Source organism: Dicentrarchus labrax, unplaced genomic scaffold (genome assembly GCF_905237075.1).
Source record: "Dicentrarchus labrax unplaced genomic scaffold, dlabrax2021, whole genome shotgun sequence".
Lineage (NCBI taxonomy): Eukaryota > Metazoa > Chordata > Actinopteri > Moronidae > Dicentrarchus > Dicentrarchus labrax.
The window spans coordinates 18337355-18356099 of record NW_026136718.1 but is presented as its reverse complement, the minus strand read 5'-3'; the positions used below and the strand labels follow the sequence as shown (position 1 = coordinate 18356099).

Below are 18745 nucleotides of genomic sequence, written 5' to 3'. Positions count from 1 at the left end.
TTAGAAAAGCTGGTATGCTATATGCTATAGATTGCACAAACTCTTGATATACAGAGTATTGCTCTTATTAAAGCTCCAAGCACACGGTTTAAGCATGTGAAGAATTCTAAAGCAGGCACGAGATACGGTTGCTAAGCCATGATTGGGCGATCTCTTTTTGGGGGTTGGGTTGAGCAAATTAACAACTGACGCGTTCGCCACCACTATCACAACACCAATGAAGGAATATTTTATGAGGGAATCCAGTAGAGTTCAGAGACTTGTACAATCGATGCAAAGGAGCACTGAAGCTGTTCTGGTGGCTCATGGTGGTCCAACACCTCACGTTAGTTTTTCCTTTAATTTGTCACCCATTTGACACCTACGCCCACATTCACAAACACATGGAGATGAGAGGAATTTTTCCCATCATCCCAGCCTGCATACACACTCACACAGGAACACATTTCCAAACAAATCTAAAGAGGAACACACCCTTGTCAACTATAAAGTACTTTTATTTTTCCTCTCTGTCCACCGGGCTTTTCTCTCCACTGTATTCTCTCTCTCTCTCTCTTTCTGTTTTCCATCGTCTTCTCATCTCTCTTTCATCTGTTGTTCAAATGGCTGGGAGGCAACAGCTTGTGTTTGTTTAGATCATAATGTAGCAACAGTGCCCAGCATGCATTCTGGCTGGTTGGAGGATGTACGTCAATGCAGTCCTTCGTGCCCTCTGATCACACACTCAATCTATCGCCTTCTCCACCTCCATCCACTCCCTCAATCCCGTCTCTATCCTATCTGACCTTTATCTTCTTACTCACTCAATCCACCGCTAAACTACCTCTTTCTACTCTCCTCCCTCATGTTTTCTTTCTTCATGTTCTTATTGCTTGTGTTCTTATTGCCGTTTTCATATGAGGTGGTCTGCTTGCAAGCCATGTGGGATTTTTTTAACCGCCAGTGTGCATCAGTTGATCCATTGTTTACACAGCGTAATTGCAAACACATTTGTTTGTGCAAAACTGAAAAATAACATAATTCTCTTCCTGTGAGTTTTCTTAATTTTTGGATCAATCTCAGTTTCCATTCTCCTGCTGCAGTACTACCAGCTGGTCTTTTGCACTTTGGAGGTTATCCAGAGGGATGTAGAAAGGAAAGGATGAATAGACATAGACGGAGGCATGGCGAGACACAGCCTGTGATGGAGAGTAGGGAAAAGGGGCTACGAGGAGGAGTGCAGGCCCAGGCTGGGTGGGAGTAAAGAGGCGCTGACATGGCTGGAGTTGAGCCTGCGTGGCAACCAGAGAGACATGCTGCAAAACCTCCTTTTTGCAACACACTTCATACAATTAACTTGCATGGAGAGAGGAAAAAACTAATACACAAATAGAGGATGGAAGACAGAGCCACGTTGACAATCAGACAGATGCTTTGGAAAGACATGATTAAGTCCCGAAATCCAGACAGATAAAGAGTTAGTCCTGAGACAAGAGGTGGCTACAGTAAACACAGACAGACAGAGGGAGAAGTGCAGTACATCAAGTCGCTACTGTAAGTGGAAATCAGGATGGAGAGGTTATTAAACAGAGGAGTAACTGGGTCATTAACTCTGCTCTCAGGAGCCACAGGAGGGGAAACACCCTGTAAGGTTGTGTACACACTGCAAAAAGTAAAGTTGCTCCTATTTAGAACTGAATCTTTTTTTTTTAAATTATTTCAGATATTTCTGATTTATTAGGGAGACTCGGAAAGGTTGGGTGACAGTGAAAGTTAGTTGTAAGAGGTCTGAAGCCAGGTTACGTTGCTTCTGTCTTAGCCTGAGCCACAGATCACTTGGAGATTAAACACTGTGATGCAAATAATAACAAAGATTGAAGTTGTGTCCCAATTCCACACTATATTTTAATCATAAACATTTATGTAGTTCACACTGAAAAATAAGTTAAGCTAAGTATATTCAAAAAGTCAGTAATTGAAAACACTTGAATTATGAGTGTGCTGTTGATGTATTGTCGCACTGAACTACTGTCCCATCGACCCAGTCGTCAAAATATTTTCTTAAGGAGAACTTTATAAGTGCCTGAATTATGTTCAGTGGCATGTTTTCTTTGAGAAGTGATGAAGATATAAAGAGGGTGTTCGGGCTGAACAGTGGGCATACAGTGAAGTCCAGTGTGTGGTTAGGTTTAAGCAACAAACTCTCTTCGATTAAGGTCACAGAAAGATTGTGGTTTTGATTAAATGTTAATAAGTAAGTATACACATCCTGTCTCATGCTTCAAGTCACTTTTGACTTTTTCAATATTTAACCAAGACCGCTGTCTTTCCCTAACCTTAACCAAGTGCTCTGAGTGAGTGCCTAAACATAACCATAAAAACATTCATCATGGGAATAGAGGAGCTGCTCACAGCTGCAGGACATCAAAACAACATGCAAACGGTGCAGCACGAGGGAAAAATAAGAAATCATCCGAATAATATTTTTCTTTCTCATTGTTTAACTGTTGGCGGCCTTCCGAAGTCATTTGGTCCATTTTGTCTGTTAGTAGAAAAAAAGAATAATCTAGTATATAGTATGGACACAGCATAGGTTTCTATACTATATGCTGCTTTGTTCATAATGACTCTGATTTATTCATTTCAGATAAACCACACATGCTGTTTTTCTACCAGTTTAAGCACTCCTGTGTGCCAAATGATTTTAAAAGGCTTCTCAGACATCTGATGTTTAGTTGACACCATAACATATCAAAAGCTTCCTGTAGTTTATTTGTATGCACAATGTCATAGGTTACTGCTATAAGTAATTTCACACACAGCAGCAGAATGTTTTGCAGTGTGCGACGGGTGCAGTCAGCCTACGAGCGCTTCGTGCAGCGGGGGAGCGATTAGCAGTCAGCTGACCTCTCATTACGTCTTGGCTAATGGAGCTGTTTGTTGGGCCTGCTCTCTGCTTCAGAAGCAACACACTGTTTACACTCCACAAACAAACACACTAGCGCAGCTTCCCACACACACACACACACACACACACACACACACACACACACACACACACACACACACACACACACAGTCATCTGCATGGAAAGAGCTATTATCTCTGTACCCAGTCATTCACCCACACACAAGGATGAACCACAAAAACACACAGAAATAAACAATACACATGCAACTGTTGCGAGATGAAATGTTTGTGAATCGACTTTTTCCACAAGTCCTAAGTTTGAGCGACTCAGAAAACAATATTTGTTTGTTTGACAAATTGTGCCAACTCATGGGGAACTGTGCAATCCTTCAATTTAAGTTCAAACATGGAAGTTACCAAATGGTGGTTTTCACAATGAGAATGACAGTTTGTTTGTGTGTGTGAGGAAGAACGTGTGCATAAGTGTATGTTTGTAGCTGTTTGCAGTTTATTCATGTCTTCATTTGCAGACAAGAGTGTCTGCAGTGCTGGCCTGTTTGTTTGTGTGTACAGTAAGTTGTTTAAGGAGTGGGTGCATGTTTACAAGACCCTGGAAACAACAAATGGGCTTTACTGAAAGGAATACTCAGCAGATTGAATGTTTAAAGAATGTCAGATTTACAGCAGGTGTGTCTGAGAAATTAAAAACACGTGGTCGTCTGCTGGTTGTGAAGGAAAACTATCATTTCATCATACAAAGAAACAAACACACACACACACACACACACACAGAGCTGTCTGGGTGTGTTATGCATGACAGCAGAGCGGAGGAAATCAAGTCAGCACATCAGTCAGCTTGACCTCACACCCGGCAGAACACACAGGAGGTGTTCTTCTCTGCCCCCGGCCTGCAGAAATTAATGAAATAGCTGCTTGACACAGATATGAGGGTGGTTAAATCTGTCAGCATGCAGTCACTGAATGAGCTGAGTTTGGCCCCTGTGTCTTGTTAGGAGAAAGGGATGAAAGAGAAGAGAGAAGAATGTAAGAGAGGGGAGGAGAAGAATTAGTCTTGGTAGTAATTAAGCAGGTATTTTATGTAGTGGGACTTTTTGGAGTGTATACATTTTAGCAGTAATTTTCTCAGATACAATAATGTTTTAACTTTAGTATTAAAGGCTATTACTAACTGCATATGCATAAACCAGCTGTATCCTTTGCAGGTTCTCCACAAGCATGGCAATGCTGATATGGTGATGCTAATCAGATATAATGTTTACCATGTTCACCGTCATGCACTTTAGCATGCAAAAATGTGTTCATTACCACTAAAGGCACAGCTGAGGCTGATGGGAATGCCATTGGTTTTGCAGGTATTTAGTCATAAAACAAAGTATTGGACACATTTTCACTCAAAGTGACACCAAAGTTAATAATTACAAGTGATCCTGAGGGGAACATGAATGTCGGTATCAAGTATGATGGCAATCCTCCCAACACTTTGAACCATCAATGTCGGTCATGGCGGTGCTAGAGGAAAAGTCAGGGGAGTCCTTAGGATTCATCTTCTGGGTACTATAACTGTCTGTGTAAAAATTGATGGCACACCATCCAGTATTTGTTGAGATATTTCAGTCTGAACCAAAGTGGTGGACCAACTGACAGACTGACACTGCCATCCATAGAGCCATGATGCTTGCATGCTGCCTCACAGTTCAGTTTATATACCCTAACTCTGAGGAAGTTCTTAAAAGAAACGAGGATAAGAAATACATCCTCACTTCTGCCACTGTGTTGACATTGAGTGCATAAGTATAGCAAAACAAGAACACACGAACACACACACACACACACACACACACACACACACACACACACACACAAATACATAGGCCCACCTTCACCCAGAAAAAAACTCACACTCTCCACTCTGTGTAATCCCATCTGATCTCGCCGACACTCTGTTGTTAGAAGCCTCCTTTCACTCTGCAGCCTATCCCAGCGCTGCCTTTGAACTCGACTGCCAAGAAAGTGTAACACCGCGTGCCTCTTTCTTAGACTTTCAGGAATGATCAGGAACATTATAATGATAAAATTGGCAGGGGGTGAAGAGCTGAGTGGGAGCAGAAGGCCCTGACAAAAAGCGAGTAAGAGGCTTGAATATTGTCAACGTGTTGTTAATAAGCTGCAGGAGAGAGCTGAGGTGTGTGAGTGAATGAATTCCTGCGTGTGTGCAAATGTTTGCATGTGGCAGCTTGTGTATATGTGTGAGCAGAAATATGAGTTCTTCTGTTAGGGTGTGTGTGTAGCGCTTGTGATGGCTACATTACAGCTTATTGCTGGGTTGAGTGACACGCAGGATTACCGGGTGATGGGAGAAATTAAAAAAAAGCTTTTATCAGTGTGGGGCTGGGGCCTGCATGTTTGATGTTAGTCTGAAGGAATCATATACAAAGTGAAGGAAAGAGGGAGAGGGGCAGAGAGGAGGCAGGAGGTTGAGTGCCGACAATATGGGGTCATTACAGAGCAACAAGTGGGCCCAGTAGATGAAGACCGAACTCGCATTTGAACAGTCCCCGTTCTCTCACAGATGCTCTACAATCCTGTTTCTAGCTTCTGTCTACAGCAGGACTGTAACTGCCACAATATAGAAGCATCCCTATACCTTGGATGTAAAAATATACTCTTTCGTAGAGGCGTATTCAGTGTTGATCCTGGGACCTATCTGAGATTCCATAATGCCACTTTTTGAGAATATGTATCAACTTAAGTGAGCAATTTTTTTTGTCGTGAAGATAATGCAAACAGAAACGGGCAATATATTAAACTACAAGTTACTACAATTCATCCTCTGAGGTCCATGAATGTTTGTACCAAATGTCGAGACATTTTACTCACAACAACAACAAATGTGAACCTAATGGGGGTGATACAGGAAGTTAGGGGAACAGGGGAAGTCCTCTTCTGGGGACTGTGGATGTCTGCACAACCAACCCACATTGCCATCCCCCAAAATAAATGAAAATCTAATAAACTAAAAAATACTAAGAGTTTGAAGGCTTACCAGCAGCTCTGTGAAGCAGCCATTGCAGATGTTTAGCAGGTATAATATTAACCATGTTCACCAGTGGACACCAGTCTATCTTAAAGTTGTTCAGACATTTCTGTCTGGATCATTGCCATCCAAAAACATGGAAATATTAAAGAACATGTTCACATTTCTTCAAGTCTATCTTAAAACAAAACTCGGGTTCCCATATGTATATTAAAAAAGAATATTGGTTGCTGAAATTGCTCAATACTGGCCTAGAAGAAGTCCCTTCCTAAAGCGATTTAAATGTAAGTGATGGGGGACAAAATCCACAGTACAAGTGTATCCAATGTGAGGTTTGGTTGAGGTTTCAGCCCCGGATATGGTTTTAATATCCTTTAGCTTGTTGTTATTAGAATTAGAACCAGGTTATATTTAGTCAAACAGACAAAATGCATGCTCAGCAAAAAAAAAAGACAAAAAGTTTTAACTCTGTCTTGCTTCTCTTGGATCTGTCATGACTTTTGGCCCTTTGTTTACTGTTAGGTCACTTCCTGGGAAACCACAGTGTGCTGGACATCCTGAGGCAGGAGGGCTACGAAATCGTCCACATGTCCCCTGATCAGCAAGAGCCAGTCACAGAGTGAGTAACCAGATGACAGAGCATTAAAGTACCGTGGTTACTAAGAAACAAACAAATCTGATGTTGAAAAAGACTACTTTATATATACCTGATGACAAAACTACGGTAATTGTTTGACATGACTGAATCTGACAAGGTTAGATGATAATAGAACATATTAATTCTTTATTTTGGAGGCTAAACAATTCAATTATGAGCACTGGATGAGTTCATGCAGGTAACCAGTCACAGGTTACACTGTTAATCCTGTTAACCTGACAATATAATGAATGGGAGAAGACGTGATTTTGTGCTAGCATCGCACTTTCTCTCTAAAGTCGAGCTATTTAACCTCAGTAGATGTATTGAAGTGCAGTGCAGATACTGTCCAAATTGTGCTCTGTAACAAATAAAGCTCAGCTATGCAGGAATCCTTTGATACCTCATCAACTCCCTCACCTTCCTCGCTCGCTCGCTCCCTCCCTTCCTTCCTCTCTCCCCCTTGCCTGCCAAAGGCGTGCTGCCAGCGGTGGTTCTGCCTGTTCTCCGCAGCCACTGGTACCCTAGTAAACACACACACACACGTACACATGTGTATGCAGGGTAAGTGGAGTGATGCGCAGTGCCAGGGAGCAGGGTTGTACACACAATCAAGCTCACACAGAGGTTTGGCGTCCGGCAGCATTTCTACAATCCCTTCTTAATGTGTGTGTGTGTGTGTGTGTGTGTGTGTGTGTGTGTGTGTGTGTGTGTGTGTGTGTGTGTGTGTGTGTGTGCACCCTCATTCCTTGGCACAGAGCAGCTCCCCCCTCACCTAGGGGGTTAATCCAAAGGCCCATAAAATAGCAACAAAAGCCACTTGAATCAGGGTGAAAATGGAAAAACAAGGCAAAACAAGGGGCATCTCTTTAAAAGCAGTCCCCATCCATTCATCCAGGTTTTACAGACTTCTCTCTGGGAACTACAGCTGTACACGTCCCCTCCCTATCTCAGTCCACCCTGTTTGCAGAGTTGTGGGCTTTACTCAGTGGTTCTGGTTTTTAAAGCTGACAAGTGGACTGACTTGCTGTGGTCACAAAACACGTACACTGCACGCACACACACACATATGCAACCACACGACCACACACTTAACACGTGTGCATGCACGCAGACACTCTTAGCTGCCTGATACAAGGTGACATGACAGGCAAGGAAAAACACCACAAGATGGCTGAATGAGAGGTGTTTATGAAAGCTGTTAGCCTCAGACCAGAACCGATTGGCAAAAGGTCTTCAAGAGTGATTATATGACTGACTGACAGAGCAGGCTAGAGCTGGGTTTGGCTCCACAGTAGCTTGACCGCAGGGCCTGGAGCTATCATCACCCTGACCGGGGGGGTTTCAAGCTTGTAAAAGTAAAAGTGCAGACCATCACATTTATGATGATCGGAGAGATAAAACTAATTAGGAGTGAGAAGTGGAAATCATGAATAAGATCATCTCACAATGCATCACATCATGTTTAGTGATATGATTCAGTAATTTCAAAGTCTGATATGAGCAGAAGAAATCCTGTAGTTTTCTGTATCTTTTTTCTTTCTACTGCTTGCTTTGGTGTAGCTCCCTCACGTGATGTGTACAGTGGGTTACTTTTGATGTTCTACCTTGAAACATAAAACCACATGCTGCATTGCCATATTGACAGGAAAAGAACAAGAGAGGAGAAAGTATGAGTAATGGGTGGAAGAAAGTGGAGCATGGCAACTGTTTTTCGAAGGAGAGGCCGGTGATTCTGGGTGGTCTGCTTTGGGCAGATGTCAGTTTTGACGCAACAGTACGGCTACAAGAGTTACAACTTCCTCTAATGTTGCCTGCTGGGTATTTCTGCCACTCAGTACAGCGTTTATAGGGCAAGGCGCCCTTTGTGGTATTCACATCCTTGATTGAAGTCAAGAGTTGTAAGTGGAAAGCAATCGAGTGGTCAGAAACCACAAACAATAACATTCGCTGGCAGCCAATTTGAAATCTTAGAAAAGTGAAACAGTCCTATATTTTTTTAATGAGCTGAGAGAGACAAAAAAAATGCTTATTTTGCATCTGTGAGTAAAAAGGTTCAGTGATACCTTTGACTACACCAAGGATTTATATGGTATATTAACTGACTCCGTGTCCTGCGACAGGAGTAAACCAGCTGAAGAGCCTGCAGCAGGGTTCAACGAGGAGAGCGCTGACACGTCTTCCAGCAGCTGGCTGACCAGTCCACCAGAGATGGAGCTGGAGGACCCAGAGGACATGCCTGGCCTCGGAGATGAGGAGCTGCCTCACATGTTGTTACCCGACAGCCTGAGTCAGCTGGAGGAATTTGGACGACACAAACGCCCTCGAAAAGCCCACCGCGGCCATGGCAGACCCCGCCTCTTCAGTGACCTGTGGGTTCGCATTGGGGATAGGTGAGATATATATTATGATCAGTTTATTGTTCACAGCTCTTTAAAAGATATTCAGCTCTATGAAGTAACTTAAATCACGGTATTGTTAAATGTTTTGGATGTAGCTGCCGGAAACTGACTAGATATGCACTTGTAAAAAGTGACAAACTCATATACTCTCTTTTGGTGTGCGATTCAAATCATATGGTCATTATTGATCATCACTGGTCATTACAGAATGATACAAAGACCTTATTCAGATACTACTGTGAGTTTTGCATTAACTATAGTAAATTGAGTAAATTCCCTTCTATATTATAGTCACAGAGGATTTCCTTTTCAGATGTCAATAAAATCCTCAAATTACGAATTAGTTTTGTCCAACCAACAAAGCAAAACCCAAGATATTCAGGTTATTGTCATATAAGACAAAGACAACAAGCAAATATTTACATTTGAGAAGCTGGAACCTGTGAATTCTTAGCATTTTTGTTTAAAAGATATGTATTCAAATTAGTGCCAATTCATGTTTTGCTTATTTACTGATCATGGCTGTGAGCTAAACCCTGATTTCTTGTGTCCCCTCTACTGCAGCACTACTCCACCCCCCAATGTAAGGATAACCAATGGCTATGTGACAGTGGAGCCCCCGCTGACCCATCAAGAGCAGCGCAGACAGATGGAGATCTACGCCACAGAGGGACAGCCCAATCCGGCTCCCTCCACTCCGCCCAGCCCCAGCTCGGCCCAGCCAGCCTTAGTCCACAGCGCACTCACACTGTCTTGTATTTTCATCTGGCTGTTATCGCACATGCTGTTCACCTCCTGACGACAAGACAGCGTTATCTCACAGAAAAACACTGAAGACACCACTGCGTCCACACCAGAGCGGTGGAATGAACCTGATAAACAAGGAATGACCATCAGCAAGTGCAAAAAAGAGATGGAGGAATGTTTTAGTCAGTACACAACGTTCCGAGGAAGGACAATCCCTGTTGTCGGCCTCCACCTACAGGGAGGGATCAGCTCCAGCCGGCCGAAATGCCAAGTCTTTACAAACTTGTCACGTCTCAAAATGTGTGGAATAAGCTCTCAGCCATGCAGAAAGCAATGAATGGACTGTTTTTAACTCTAAAGGGTGGAGTCTTCAAACCTCATGAAAGTATTATGGTAGAATAAAAAAAACAACATAGCACAATGAAGACCTGTAATTTTGAAGAGTTTGTGTGATGGAATCTTCTACCTAATAAAAACTGTAATACTGTATAGAAAAATAAGACTTTAATAATGAGAATAGAACATACTAATAACAGTTATAACTCTGTGATAAACGAGTTGAATGCATACAGTCGGACAGTACTGTGTAGGAGGTGGAACACTCAGTTGCCACTTTTGTAAATTGTGCATTTTGTTCATAAAGAAATATTGTATATTTATTATTTCTGGAAGAAAAGAGTATATTTTCTTGTTTTTTGAAGATAAATGAAAAATAAACTTTTAAAACTAATTTTACTTGTTTTGAGATTATTTCCAGTAAACAGATAATTTGGACTGTTCATGGTTATTTTTTCTAAATTAAAGATATTTAATTTAAATAGGGATGAATTACTATTAATTAAGTATGTGGCATAAATCTATTAATTCATTTGGGTATAATTTGACCGGCACAACGCACACTGATGAACCCTGGGGTAAATGTGCCAGTGTAGTGATGTGTACATTACAAGTTGGCAGATTGTAAAGCTTAAGATGTGTCAAAAATAATAACAAAAGTGAACGTACACTGTTAGAGATAAACAACAACCCATAGATTATATATTAATTACTTCCAAATTAATAGAATTTTAGTACAGAAGGGGGGGACAAGTGCAACAGGTGATCTCAATCTGCCACCTGCTGGCTGAAACTAAGAAAACATTGCAGTACTACAGTTGCATTAGACCACCCAAACTAACACTTTATAAGTGCCACTCAAGGTCATGTACCATCAAATCCAAATTATCAGACAACAGAAGGAAAGAGGCTGAAGATAAATGAAGTGAAGACATGTTAATAAAATCGTGGATCACAGTTTCTACATAGTTAGCAGCCGATATCCGTCACTAATAAACAGCCAGAATGTTCTGGTCACATGCACACCTATTTTAACAAGTTTGTATTTTCACAAAATTCAAATGATTTGAACATTATATCAGGCCACAGTTCAGGTCAGAGAGTTAACTGACTAGAAAACAGTCAAAGCAGCCAACTGCATTATACTATAGTAAGTGTAGTAGCAGCTGCTTCTCTGCACTCTGCTAACCATTATGTATCTTCAGGTGAAAGCATTACACTTAATGCTTAAATCAGTGCAATGAAGAGGTATGAAGCTAGTTGAAACTAGAAATCGGCTCACTATACTGCACCTACAGGTTGAACTGAAGGCTTACTGAAGGCATGGATAATATCAGTGTCAGATAGATGGTTATAGGCTGTGAGCTTGTTTATTCAGTTTGCAGAGGCATTCATCGATTATTCTGTCTGAAGAACACTAAGTGAAGTTTGGAGACGCTCATTGAAATGAAAGCTCATTACAAGAAAAAGTGTTGACCTTTAAAATGACAGTTTATTATAAAGGGGCCAAAAGAAAAAGACATAGTTCAATAAACCTGAATACTACAATAGCTTAAGATTAGTTGAATTTATCATAATATCTTTAAAATTCTAACAATTTCTACAATTTAATTTACTCTTAAGGTAAAAGAGATTACTTTACTGCAAATAATGTCTGCCGAAAGTTGGCAAAAAACAAATACATCCTCATTGTACAGGCTGGAGAATCAACACAAAGGTGAATAAACAATTTAAGAGTCAGCAGGGAAGTACAGTTGACCTGCTTAGTAGGCAAAAGGGGAATAAAATGAATGAATCTATGTATTGAACATAAATTATAATATCAACACCATCACCAATCGATTTAAATATAAAATTTGCGAAGGAAATTTAAAAAACTGAAAATAACCGTTGCCCTGCTGTAGTTGGTACTTTCACCACTAAGTGGCGCCAGAGTCACAAAGTAACTTTAGCAACAGCTCAAACGGCACAAGGCGCTTGCTGTGAGACAGTTTAAAGGCCTCATAACCAAAGCCTGAGACTGAAGACACAGAGGTAGGCATTGCTTTTTGGATACCACATCTGAATAGATAATGTTTATATAGACACATTTTAACCAAAAATTATACAATAAAATGTCCCGTGATAATAAATTCAATAAATAATCTTTAATTATATATTTTAGGTAGGCAAATGCAAAATGGAGCTGATTCAAACTCAATAGTCCACATAGTTCAGAGATAGTGTTTATATTGTATTTTGAAATCACTACATACAATATAGATATAAGTATATTCACAAATATTCTATGATTTCTAAATGTATGTATAAAAGTTATTGATTTCTTTTAAATCAACCACAATTTTTTCAATGTTTCGCACATTATCATGTTCAGAAAATATTAAAGAAACAAAAACTTAATTTATTATTGTTTTGCTTTTACAAGAAACTTTTAATGATATAAAGCATTCATAATATGTATTGTATTTCATGCCAATTCTGTTCACATTTCTGAGCACTTTCAGGTCAAGAAATGTTATTTTATGTCCAATTGTGTAATAATAATAAAATGGAAGGAACATTATGGCTTGTTTTACTCACTTTTATGATAGTAGTTTTCGATAATTTCTATTTTCCTGAGTCGTTTGAATGTATCAATTAAATACCGTAAGTTTAGCATTAGGTTTAAATTAAAATAAATCTTACTTGTGTGGCTGTGATTTAGGCAAATAAAATTTTTTTTTAAAGATCCATATCAATATTTAAAAATACATGTATAGTCAACATATTTCACAGATTGAAACTGATTGGACATTTATTCAAAAATGAATCTGTACAAATAAAGTTAAATAAGACAGCTAAGTAGGTATTAAATACTGTAAGTTTAATCAATAGTAAATGAACTGGAATAAATAATTACAGAGCAAATTGTGATTACATTTTTACTTTAAACTTATCTTTCACAACAGCCTTCCCCTCTTCAACAGTCTCCTCTTTAACGGTGAAAAAAAAGGGAAGAGGAAGTTTTTTAGAACAAACAGCTTTTTCGCCCCTTAAGCCAAGACAGGACAATATTTGCCTTAGCAAGAATACCATTTTCCCTGGACTTTGGGGTGTTGTTTGAAGGAGTGGGGGCCTTGACAGGGCGCTCTGAGGGCTGACCCTCACTCTGCCGGGGACACGCCGCCAGCCGCATATAAATAAAAGATTACAGTGGAAAAATCAATTTCTGAGCAAACTCATTAAAAATGCCCCTCACCTTAAATGATTCCCATTTCCTTCCATTCAACCTGTTAACGCCTAGCTGTCCCTGAGACCAACCACTACACCCCCACCTCCTCCCATCCCTCCCACCTCTCTCCCCTCCATCCTTCCTCTGCCCTGTTGCTCTCCCCCGGTGGTAATTACTTGCACAAGTCGTTTTTTGCCCTTTGATTTGCACCGTTTCACAAATGAAGGTTAAGTTTGTTTAACCGTGGTGGATTTGCCAGTCATGTTAAAGCATATAATGTGGCAGGTCCTTGGTTTCTCCACACACCTCCGGCACCCCCTGGCCTGCCACCCCCCACATCTCCTTCCCTGTTGGCTTGGGCCTCTTGGGGGGGGGGCCCTCCAAGGTTAAGGCTTACTGGGCCTGAGGAAGCCTGCAGTGGATCAGGCTTCAGACCCATTGACTTGACTGAAAGGGGATCGGGAAGTTGTTAAAAATCACCTCTGGTAAAAGGATTAAGAATCAAACTGCTGTGTTTTCCCAGAGAGGATGTTAAGGTGCTCTCAACAAGTCACTGAAATGATGGAGAGGAATAAATAGGAGCAAGATAAGGATTAACTCCTCTCCAAGGTCTTGGATCTAGCAGCTACTTCTATAGACTTACTTACACATGTGGCGCAGCTGAAAACAGAGGAAATGCAGAATAGTGAAGCAGAAAAGTGTTCTACAGTGTTTTCACATTTCAGCGCCGTAGCCTCATCTTTGATCAATACCTCACAGAGAGTGAAAGTCACCGCAGCCAAGGTGAACATCGATCTCAGGCAGCTGGAGCCGTTAAGAGCATTTCAAGTGTGTGTCGCTTTGATTGTTGAGCTGCAGCTCGCACACCGATCACAGCAATAACACACGGAGGAGTTTGTCATCACACACAGACAACACAACACACTGCTGTCTCTCAGCTTATCAGATCCATTATAGCAACACATGTATGCACTGAAAGCCAATGCGAGGAGCAGCTGCTTTGTCTGGTTGTTGTTGAAGGATGTTTACAAAATGTCATTTGTTTAACAGCGGATCTGTAATTGTGTGTTACAGGGAACGTCTGTCTACCCTAACCATGTCCTGTGTGGTGGATGTCACCACATATTTCGCTGAGAAGCTTTGATTCTCTGTCTAGCCGAGGGAAGCCATAAAGCTTTGGGAAAACAAAAGTGTGTTTAGCCCCGGGCAGATAGCTTCTCTCCCTTTAGATAATCCTACTGATAGCGAGAGGCAAAGCGGTGCTGTTTGGTGAGCTCCTCTAACTCGCGGCTCATCTGTGTTTGTGCTGGTTGAGACATTATTCTCTCCCATTGTCCGAGTCCCCTTGAAGATGTGTGGCTTTGAGCTGTAGGACTGAGCCCTGTGGCCTTGTAGTGCCTTAACACAGGTCAGGTGCAAGTCTCCCAGGCAAGACGGTGTCTGCGGAAGGTATATCAAAGCTCTGTTCATAATAGAGGGGTCATATTATACTGTGTAGTTTTGATTTTGCTTAATTACACTCATTGTGTAAGGGATCCCCTTCTTGATGATTAAAACTTAATTAAACATGAAACAAGGGAAAATAATTAGAGGATAAACTTGGTGTTATTTTAATCGTATCAATCCCTTAAAGATACAAGAGCCAACAATGAATTTGTATTAATTATTGTAACTCTACGCCATATAACTTCAATGTTATCAAGAACTATTAACACACATAAATTGGCCTTGCTGGTACATTGAGAGACTTATTCTTTCATTACGATAAACATGGCCAGTGCTGTTTATTCTAAAACAACTCTGTTGTTGTCACAGTTGCAATCTCTTCACATCACTGAGCATGCTCACAGACGCAGCTTCATGTTTACACTGCCTTAGTTTGATGAAGTCAGGGAAATAAAGTTTGCAGGTCACTGTCTTTGTAGTAAAGGAATAGATCAGCCAATGCAACAATACAGCTCTTTAATGTGTTTTTAGTAGTTTATGGATAACAGCAGGGCTCTACAGCACAGAGGCATAATTACATCAGGCTGTGGATATATTAGTATTCACCAGAATACATTTATGGTTAGTTTTGATCTTTCTGTAATGGGGTTTGTTTATAATAATAAAGATAAAGATATTCCCTGCCATATTGCCAAAGACTGTTAATGAGTGTATTCAATTTATGTACCATAACAAATAAACTGCATAATGCATGCATAATGTGTTAGAAATAAACTTATAATTAAAGTAGGAGAATAGTAAATACAGACATGTTGCACTACTGGTTCTGTATTTCAACATACAGTAGGGTGAAATAGTTTGTTTTTGAGTGCAGAGGTAGAAGGAGTGAATGTGTACCAAGGAGAGTAAAGTAGGTACAAAGGAGAGAGGAATACCGTGTGTATATGTGCATGTGTGTCCTTGTGTGCGCATTGAAGGATGGTGGTGAGAGTGTTGTGTTTCACAGTTTTTTGCCATGATGCACTGCTTTATTATTCTGCACAAGGGGCACTTCACATGCGGAATGGGTTCTCTTTGATATCGACAGCAGCTTGAGGGAGAGAGTGCACTCAAAAACAGGCGCGGGCGAATTTATTCTGGGGGAAAAAAACAGATAGTTGTGTACTTCCCTGGCAGTGGTTGCCGCACATGCGAAGAGCCAACCGCTTTGATGCTCCAGCGGTGACACTCCACACGCTAATGAAATATGGTAATTACAGCCACATAAAAGCCCTCCTAGACAGAGCTGGAGAAAGGGTATAAAAAACAACAAATATGACTTTATCCAAAGATACCCACTGTGATTAATTCTCCTTTTCATAAACATATATTTTATGCTGTTCACTTGCTACAAAGCAGCGTGGGCCATCAGTTGACCCAGGAACTGGCGAGGGGGAAAGGTCCGCTGATTAAGAACCCCATTGTTCCCTTTCAATAGAAGGCCCTGTCTGTTGGAGAACACAGGGTGGAGGAGTGTGAAAAAAAAGACCTCCAAAAAAAGAGTGCTTTATGTGCTGTGCTCTGCTGCTCTAACTTAGGCCCTTTTCTTCGCAGCAGCAGATATTTTTTCCTGATTTGAAATTCACCCAATCTGGACTGAAAAACTAGCTCCACAGCACAAACACTTGGCTCTATCGAACGCCTCAGATGTCCCATTTGTGGAAAAACTGGTAACTTGATTGTGGGAGGTATGAGATTTAAAGGAAAGTATTATGTTTAAAGTTTACACAATGGAAATTTGAGCAATAGGCCTGCATTTTCCACTCAATCCGCAACAGTGCCAGATATTACACAGAGAAACAAATCAAAGTTCACAAGGCAAGGACCATAGCTTGATATATTGTCAGTTCCTTTTTTGAAAACGGAAATGGTTGCATGATTGTGCTGGAAGCTGGTGAGTGGGGCAGATTTGGACGGATGGTAAATTTGGCAGTGGGTTTGTTGGAGATGAGTATGGGACAATTTGGCTTTGGAGGCACAGTAGTCTCTCTACAGATAAAGACAGAGACACCCCATGAGACAGAAACAGAAGAGAGGATTGGGGAGCAGAAGGAGAGATGACGTGGATTGAGCACAACATGGCAGGGAGCAGATCCTGTCAGTATAAACTATATCTTACTGGAGGCTAAAAGGAGTTAGCAAGGCCCAAGTAAGTGTGTTTCAGCTGTTATTATAAAACATTTTTTGCAACCATGAACAGTGGATACTAAAGCTCGGATATTATAAAACATGTGTAGTTGCCAAGTTTCATAAGACAGCGTGAAATCTTAAGACATATTTGTCAGTATTCAGTTGCTGAAATGGGAAAGTAGTGTTTTCTTGGCAAAAGCTGTGATATGTCAATTCAAGTCAATTTTATTTATGCAGCCCAATATTATAAAGAACAAATTTCCCTCAAGGGGGTTTATATTATATTGCTAAGTACAATAAAGACAAAACTTGTAGGCACACAATGTCATGCACACAGTGCCACATAGTCCACATAACATATATTTAATCTACAATGAAAAAGGGAAATGCTTGTATACTTGACACATGAAAGTCACAGAGGAGGAGGATGGAGAGAGGGAGAAAGAATGCAAGGGGTGGAGGAGGCCATGTGTTTGACCATCAGTGTTTGCTCACGGTCAGACAGCAAAGCAGCCCCCCCATCCTGTCACACACACACACACACACACTTTCGCCTCGCTGACCCACTCTCCCAAGGGATGGAGACCTCCACCTTTTAGAGGTCAGGGAGAAGGTGGAGGTCAAATGGGCCCTAATAATAGGATGGTATATGTGTGTGTGTTTTGGCGTGTGCACGTGTCTGAATAGGGCTGTGGGGGTCTGACCGGCTAACTGGGGCTAAAAGCTAAGTGAACAAACACACAGCGATGCACTGCGATGATCCACATGAGCACAGAATACACACAAACCCATGCACGCTGTATGCATGCATGCACACTCTTTAAGGTCAGAGCACAGGGTGAGAATGTTAAACGTCCAAGCTGGGGACATCAAATATTTTCCTACCCATCACTATCAGCAAACCACCTGCCTGAAATCTTGAACTGTGTGCGCACGCATGTGTGTTTGTGTGTGTGTGTGTGTGTGTGTGCGTGTGTGTGTGTGCATGGAGGAGAGGGTGGGCGAGCAACATATATAGGCTTAGCTGATGAAACTACTGAGACAACTCAGCTTTATTAGAGCACACACTGAGGCAGACAGACCTAGAGACTGGCGGGCAGACAGACAGATAGGCAGGGTGTGTGTGGGCGCCAGCAGTCGCGGCACAGCAGACAGACAGATGGAGTTTTGGGGGCAGACTGTGGCCTCAGACTCAGATAGGAGCTCATTCCCACCCTCTCTTTCTAAAACCCCCAGCTCTTTTTATCGCTCTCCTCCAGGTGTATCCAGGTAACTCCAAGGCCAGGCCGCTCTTAAAACCACGACAGTCAAGGTAACAGGTAATTGCGGAATGGTACTCGTAAAACAGCCTGTTTGCCTACAGCTGAACTCCGCCCCGGCTTGGTTTAGACGCAAAGCTCGGAGAGGCAGGAAGCGACCGCTCATAGGACGAGGCAGGATGGCGTGGTGTCGCTCTATGTCTTGCCTATTTCCTTTTTTTTTTAACCGCTGCTTTTGACTTCATACCAGCCCTTACTCCTGTTCTTCTGCCTATACTTCCCCTCCTTGTTTCCACTTTTCAACCCTATTATAATTACAGAGCAAATTCTAGTTCTTTTAAATACCCCTGTCAGCTTCTCACTGTCTTTATCTCTCCCTCTCCCCCCTTTGGTGCCAATATTTCTCTGACTTTATGAGTAACTCTGGCTCCCTCCCTCTTTTAATGTTTGATTCCAGGTGATAAGAGAAGACTGAGAGATGAGTCTGACTGCACCGGCTAATGTGGTCAAAGGGCAGAGGCTGTGCTGGGGAGTGAGGGGGCCGGCTGTAGTCAGTCAGTCTAATTCGAGACTGGACCGTGTCAGCTTTTGGA

At 41.5% G+C, this 18745-nt stretch overlaps 1 protein-coding gene across 1 annotated transcript in view; it reads left to right on the top strand.

The window, feature by feature from the left end:
• The window catches only part of trabd2b (TraB domain containing 2B), a 60744-nt gene extending 50283 nt beyond the window's left edge, over window positions 1-10461 (top strand). The window contains exons 5-7 of the mRNA XM_051376141.1: window positions 6468-6564; window positions 8706-8975; window positions 9549-10461. Of these exons, the coding sequence (XP_051232101.1) occupies window positions 6468-6564; window positions 8706-8975; window positions 9549-9783 (602 nt within the window). The 3' untranslated portion in view covers window positions 9784-10461. The remainder of the gene's footprint in view (window positions 1-6467; window positions 6565-8705; window positions 8976-9548) is intronic.
• The last annotated feature ends 8284 nt before the right edge of the window (window positions 10462-18745 follow it).